At 35.0% G+C, this 7,941-nt stretch overlaps 1 protein-coding gene across 1 annotated transcript; it reads left to right on the top strand.

Moving 5' to 3' along the window:
• The first annotated feature begins 2,309 nt into the window (after window positions 1-2,309).
• Window positions 2,310-4,340, top strand: LOC122303303 (scarecrow-like protein 23). The gene has a single exon (XM_043115017.1). It carries the CDS (start codon window positions 2,723-2,725, stop codon window positions 4,016-4,018), a length of 1,296 nt encoding a protein of 431 aa, XP_042970951.1. The 5' UTR covers window positions 2,310-2,722; the 3' UTR covers window positions 4,019-4,340.
• The last annotated feature ends 3,601 nt before the right edge of the window (window positions 4,341-7,941 follow it).

Here is a 7,941-nt window from a genome sequence, read left to right as displayed (position 1 = left end):
AAAAAATGCTATAAAACAAAAAATAAAATAAGAAATCTAGTGTAAAAAAAAAATCTGCTATAATCCTATATTAGACAATTAGTATTAATATATATATATTAGTATTAGTTATAGCTATATAATATATTAGACAATATAATAGTATTAATATTAGACTATTAGTATAGCTATATGTTAGTATTAGTTTTGATGATTTAGTATAACTATATTAATATGAGTATAACTATAATCTATATTAGAATATTAGTATTACTATATATGTGATTATTTTTTATGTGATTAAAAATTATATATAATATAAAATATATTATATATAATATTAATATATAAATAGTACCGGTCCGGTCCAAAACTAACCAAAACTGAAACTGGACCGGTTCCGGCAGGTTTTTCATTTATGAAAACCGGTTCCGGACCGAACCGGTCCAAAACCGACACAACCGGTCCAGTCTGGTTTGGGCCGGGCAGGTTTTCCGGTTTGCCGGTTTTTTTTTACACCCCTATTAGTGACCATAAGATCCTTTTTATTTTTGTCAATGCCAAGTAATATCTCATTGGAGCTTTCCTGCCTTTTATCGTCGGACCAATTCATCGATTTTTTACCTTTAAGCTTCCTATGGACTCTAGTTGACTTGGACAATGGACTCGCCCGTAACCAATGGCCATATTGATTAAGCAAACTATCAACATATTTCCTTTAGCTACCCATCTTAGAACACTTCTGATTTGCATGCTTAATAATACCACAATAGAAACAAAAAGTTGGAAGACTTTCATATTTGAAAGTAATCCAGAACCTTTTTATTGTCAATGTTTAAAAACCCTCCTCTTGCCAAAGGTTTTGTGATATCCACCAGAACTTTCACTCTTAAGAACTTGCCCTATCCTAATCCATCTTCATCTATGTCAACCATTAAGACTTTTTGCCTATAGTGGCACCCAGATTCTCATTCGTACGTTTGTTCATGCCAGCAAAAGGTTATCATGAAACTGAAGTCAAAGAAGCTCAAATGAAACCTAGATATCTTTTGGAGCAGTAACTCCATCACATTCAATAAGACTCACTAAGAATTTATTGAAAGACCATGGACGCCTCCAACAAGATCTTGCTCTTCTCATCTTCCCCTCGGAACTCAATCAGAAAACAATTCCATCCAACTTCTTTGAAAGCAACGCAACCCTCTATGTGCCAAAGTTTTGTCATTGTTGATTTAAAGGCACCTCTATTCACCTCCTTATTAGAAACATGAAAACCACCAAACATCTCCTACTCTTCTCATATGACATCTCAATATATTCCTTTAACACATTTACCTCTTGTTATCTTCGTCAATGGGTTTCAATCCCTCACATAGTTTGGAAATCTCACTCTCCATTCTCACACTCTTCAGACCTTCAGCTTATGAGACTATACTCTACGTTCCCAATGAACTAGAGAGAAAACACCCCACCCTCACAAGAGGAAAGGACCTATACTAACTTTTATGAGTCAATTGGGATTTATTAAGTTCTAGAGCCCTAGGAAAACAAGCTAAACCACCAATATAAATAAGAATAGAAAAATCATTATAAATAATAGAATAAATGAGAAAGCGAAGAGACATGGTGGTGGCACGAAGTATACTGTTCTATATTTGGTCATAACTAGAGGCAAAAAAAAAAAAAAAAAAAAAAAAAAACAGAAGAAATAGGCTCGCCCCTCTCTCCCAGTCTCATCATGGCATACTTAACTACGTAGGGAGGACACAACTAGAGTTAAAAGGAGTAACATATACACATATTCTCTTCCTAGTTTCAATCGCTGTTGGAGTTGGAACTGGAGCACAACCTCCCAAACAAGCAGTAAGCTGTAAGTAAAGGTTTGACGCCAGATAATTGAGACAAGAAAGATTTTAGGAACCGACTCCACCTCTCCTCTGCCTTTACTTACTTTCGGTGTTTGACTTTAAGAAACTAGAAAACAAAAACAAGGGGTGAAAAAGCATCCATTCTCAGTAATTTCCTTAATATCTTTTTTCTTTTTAATTTTTTTGTTTTTACTTTAACCCTTGTTAACTTTAAAAGTAAAGTACCCACCAAAGTGCATCAGTTTTAGACATTACTTACAATTTTTTAAGCAGTAATAATAATAATATTATTATTATAAAGGCTGCATTTTTTCTTTTATTTTTTCCTTTGTCGTTTTTATCATCTTCCAGACCTTTACCCTACAACCACATAAATAAAAATCCTTCACCAACATTTTTATAGTATGATTATGATATAATCCCATTCACAGGGACAAATTGTCAAACACAACACAAGCTTTCTTCTCTTATTTTTATCCCTTACTAATTTATTTGTTAAAGGAAAAAACCAAACAAAGAAACGAACAAACTGACTTGACGAAACGACACCCCACCCCGCAACCTTGTAAGCCGGAGTACCTAAGGAGGATGATAGAGAATAGAGTCGTAGACCCCTCCCTTCTCCCTTTCCTCTGCTAAAAAGTTTTCAACCTTTTTCCTGTCACTCTGTCTACCCTCCAACTTTCTCTCACTTTCCCTCTCCCCAAACATCAACCCTCTCTGACACAGCACACTCCCACCACCCCCTCCCTCTGCTAACTCTCCGTACTCACTCCCCTTGTCTTTCTCTCCTTTATTTGTCCCTTTCCCCCCTGAATCTATTCGCCTTTTGATTCTCTCTCCCTGTCTGTATTTTCTTTTCTATCTGATCGATCATGCTTCAGAGCTTAGTTCCACAGTCTCCAATATCTAACCCTTCCAATAGCTCTGCGATGAAGTCGAAGCGCGTGGACCGCGACGAGAGCTACGGGGACGACGCGACGACGAAGAGGATGAATTTCTCCAACGAAGCGTCGGTCTCCGGCGAGAAGACCTTGGACGAAAGAGAGGAGGGGGAGTCCACCGGCCTGAAACTATTAGGGCTTCTGCTCCAGTGCGCCGAGAGCGTGGCTTTGGAGCACCTCGACGAGGCCGCCGATCTACTTCCCGAAATCGCCGAGCTCTCGTCTCCCTATGGCTCTTCCCCGCAGCGCGTTGGAGCGTACTTCGCCCACGCGCTCCATGCTCGCGTGATCACCTCATACCTCGGCACCTACTGGCCGCTCAGCTCCAAAACTCGAACCCTCACTCAGTCGCAGAAAATCTTCTCCGCTCTCCAATCCTACAACTCCATCAGTCCCTTGGTCAAATTCTCACACTTCACAGCCAACCAAGCCATTTTCCAAGCATTGGACGGCGAAGAACACGTCCACGTCATCGATCTCGATATAATGCAGGGCCTCCAATGGCCCGGATTGTTCCACATCCTCGCCTCCCGAAACAAGAAGATCCGATCCATGCGGGTCACCGGGTTCGGATCCTCCTCCGATTTGCTAGAGTCGACCGGTAAGAGACTCGGGGACTTCGCGAGTTCGCTTGGGCTTCCCTTCGAGTTCCACCCGTTCGAAGGTAAAATCGGGAATGTGAAAGATCTGAGTCAACTCGGGGTGAGGCCGAACGAGGCCATAGTGGTGCACTGGATGCACCATTGTCTGTACGATATAACGGGGAGCGATTTGGGGACGCTGAAAGTGTTGGCTTTGTTGAGACCCAAACTGATCACAATCGTCGAACAGGATCTCAGCCACGGGGGTGGCTTTTTAGCCAGGTTCGTGGAGGCTTTGCATTACTACAGCGCGTTGTTTGACGCGCTTGGGGACGGATTGGGTGAGGATAACCTAGAGAGGCATATGGTGGAGCAGCAACTGTTTGGGTGCGAGATTAGGAACATCATGGCCGTTGGTGGGCCGAAGAGGACCGGAGAGGAGAAGGTGGAGAGGTGGGGAGAGGAGTTAAGGCGGGTCGGATTCCAGCCTATCTCACTGGGGGGCAACCCGGCGGCCCAAGCTAGCTTGTTGCTTGGGATGTTCCCGTGGAAGGGTTATACTTTAGTGGAGGATAATGGTTGCTTGAAGTTAGGTTGGAAAGATCTGTCATTGCTCACAGCCTCGGCATGGCAGCCGTCCAACTGAATTGCTACGATGGAATTGGGTGGAGGATGGATCCACGATATAATCCGGATGGGATGGGTCGGGTTAGGATGGTGCACAAGATATATGTATTAATTGGTGAGAAGGAGGGTAGGAGCATGCTTTTGGAACATTCTGTCTCTAATAATACACTTTTGATTTTGCCCTTTTGAAGGGAGGGAGGGTTTTGAAGCAAGTGAAGTCGCCTTTGTTCGCTTTGTTGTTATTCTTTTGAAGCAAAAACATGTACCTAAATTTGTTCTTATTGTACCTTTGGGGAAAAAACGAAAAACCATATTGAAAGAAAATGATGCTTTTGTGTTTAGGGGTGGCTGGTGGGGTTATTTAAAGAGAAATATGTTAGACATAAAAAGATTACATAAAAGTAAATTTATAAATTGATATGTCTTGATGTAATATGTCAATTGTAAAGTAGATTTAACGGATCTTATCAAGGGTAGTGATAGAGTTATTATCCATCTACTACTCATGTATATTTTAAATTTTTTTCATTTTTTTTCATTTTCTTTTAAGAATTTTTTTAACATCCTTAATCATTAAGAAAAAAATTAAAAAAATATATAACTTTACTACTATCCACTTTCTTAATCATTAAGTAAAATAAAAAATTATAAAAAAAATTAAATAAAAAAAGAGTAGTAAATAAGTAGTAATGAAGTAGTAATGTTATCATTTTTCTCTTATCAAATTATATCAATTTGTAAATTTATTTTTGTGTAATGTATTAAGTAGTTCTCTATTTCAATTAGGAGTCATTGGTTTTTAATTAGTTATGATTGTTTAATTTATTTGAATATTTGACCAGTAGACCTTTGTTACATGCCCCACCCCTATATGATATTTTGCTTGTGTGTTCATCATATCATCAACTCTCTCTCTCTCTCTCTCTCTCTCTCTCTGTGTGGAGACATTAGCTCAAACCTCTAAAATGGCATTATTTATTGATGTAGTCTTAGCAGCTAGAATTTAGTTATTGGCAGGATTAGAATCATCAGTTGTTCTATCAAAATATAAATGGGGGGGGGGGAGGACTAGTTTTCTCAAGGTTTAGGGTTTTGAGGGAGAGAGATGTTGAGTCTACATAGCACTGATATACCCACTTGGTGGAATTAGACAGCACTGCTTGTGATGTGAAATTACCTCTTCTTTATAATCCAATGTCCCAACTTTTAGCTTATAAGCAAAAGGGCATCAAGTGCGTTTCCAGGAACAAAAATAATGTTTTCTTATTAAAGTATAATATATATAAAAAATATTATATCGATGTCTATGCATAATGCAGCTGTGATTAAATATGTCAGACGAGTATGTCTTTGGGGGAACACTAACATAATCATACTACAACTTGAAAAGGTATCACTTATTTGGGAACAAGTTTTAGTGCAAAACGTATTGCTCTTTGTCTTTCACTTGCCAAAGTTTTTGTTTCCTACGTTTGTTCTACTTCTTTAATTAAGGTTACTTCTTAGACGACAATCAAGGAATCGGTTTCTTTTCACTTGGAAACCCACATGTTTTACTTTAATTTTCTTTTATAAACTTGTATAGATATATGTGTATGAATAAGAATTGTGGCTTTTAAAAAGAGATTTGGATAGTGAATTAAGATGGAAGTTGAATAAAATATTATTAAAATATTAATTTTTAATATTATTATTATTTTAAAATTTGATTAAATGTTGTGAATTGAGATAAAATTAAAGAACTTTTATATTCAAATCAGGCTTTAAATAGAAAGAGATAGAGTTGAGAGATATGCAAGCTACAGGTTTTGCTTTTTTAAAACTCAAATCGTATCTTGCGATTCTTTCAAATAAACTTAGGCCCCATTTGCACAAAGGTGTCTGATACCTTTATGGGTTTATGAGTTTTGGGAAGTGCTAGTTTTCCTTCAAAAAAAAAAAAAAAAAGAAAGACCTGTAAAGTGTACTTTGAATGTGAAAGCTCAGTTCATGATGGGGGGCAGCCCTGACTTTATCTTCTGTGCAACATTATGTACATTCTCTTGTAAGTATTTCTTCCTAATTGAATGAAAAGTAGCCCTCGTACGATTGAATCCAATGTCATAACAGTTGTATTGATTATAAATAGAATTTTTCTAAGTGCAAACAAACTTATATTAATATTGATGGCTTCATATTCAAAATTTAAATTTGTATTATTTTCAATAAAGTATATTTTTTGATCAATTACATTGAATGAGTGTACGTATTAATGCGTATAATCGTTTATAACTAGATATTTTCTTATAAATAACGTGGAAGTTTTATGCATTTCTTTTAATAATATGATAAATTTGAAATTCATATAAAAAAAATTATTTTTTAAAACTATATTTAACATTATTCTTTATTAATAATACTGGTGATCAATACAAAAATAAAAAAAGGAACACGATATGTTAGAGTCAAAATATCATTATCCCCTTTACATTTAGGCATAAGGAAGACTTTTATTTTATGGAGGTGATATGAAATTATCATAGATTATCATAACAAAACTCACCCATTTTAATAGAAATCAGTGGTCCAAACTATTTAAGTAAGTTGCATAATGCAGTGGTCCAAACATATAGACCTTACAACTACCATCAAAAGGCCCACCAATTATTATGAGCATATTATATTATTTACTGAACAATTCTTAGTACTTCATTCTGACCTTCTAGATAGATAGCCTTAGCCGCCACAAATATTCATTTATTTTTGTTCCATTAGTAAAATTGTAAAATTGATTTTAACAATGACTCCAGTTTGGAAGACAATGACTCCAGTTTGGAAGGGGAGAATCCTTCTCAAAGCCTGAGCCCTTACAAAATAATGGAAAAGTATAGTTATAAGTATAATTATATATTAATTTGTGTATTAATATGATGTGATTAGTTAAAAAATAAATTTTATTAAAAATAATATTAATTTAAATTTTAAATATGAATAAATCAGTATTAATATACAGATTAGTGCACGGCTGTACTTATATGTAACAAAACTCTAAAATAATTGAGATTTCAGAATCCCCCATTCTCCAAAAAGAGAAAAAAACAAAACTCATTCAAATTAGAACCATTTATTTGAATATTAAAATTCCTTTATTGTTCATAATTTTCAGATATTTTCATAAAATCAGTATTTAGATTTTTCTAAGTTCTTATTAAAATGGCTTCTCTGAATCTGCGAAAGTATTTTAATAAATATAATGCGATTATTCTTTTTACCCAAAATATTTTATTAGGTGAAATATTTGGTTTATACAAATTTTATAGAAAAGAAATTTATATACTAACCTGATTTTGGTCTTAATATTTATTTATGTAGAAATCTTTGCCCTCCAAATTCTGCTCCTCAAAGCTTCCATTCCATCAGTGAAATTTGGATAGTGAGTTGAGATTAAAGTTAAAAGTTGAATGAAATATTGTTAAAATATTATTTTTTAAATATTATTATTGTTTTAAAATTTAAAAAAATTTAATTATTTTATATATTTTATATAAAAATTTAAAAAAATTATAATAATTAAATGAGATAAAAGAAGTTGATATCCTATGAATCTAAAAGTCACTGAAACAACATGTGGATTTGACAAATAATGAGATAATTTGATAGGGTTTAGTAGCATTGGTTATGACAAGTTGAAACAATTTGATAGCCACCTGAGATCATATGGGAGAAACATATCCTCTAAGAGAGATGTTGCAATCGGGTGCTGACTAAGCATGTGGAGTATTATTTTTGACGTATGTTATATTCTAAATGTATTTTGTCGTAAAGTATATCTAACGGATCATATGAAATTATGTTAATTTGTAAGATTACTTTTATACTCGAAAATTGACAATATATTTTTCTTATGGTATTGGGAAATAAAACTCCCCATCAATGATTTAACCTAGAAACAAAGTTGGAAAG

This window comes from Carya illinoinensis, chromosome 3 (genome assembly GCF_018687715.1).
Source record: "Carya illinoinensis cultivar Pawnee chromosome 3, C.illinoinensisPawnee_v1, whole genome shotgun sequence".
Lineage (NCBI taxonomy): Eukaryota > Viridiplantae > Streptophyta > Magnoliopsida > Fagales > Juglandaceae > Carya > Carya illinoinensis.
The sequence above is the reverse complement of the archived record's forward strand: the minus strand, read 5'-3'. Positions and strand labels throughout refer to the sequence as shown.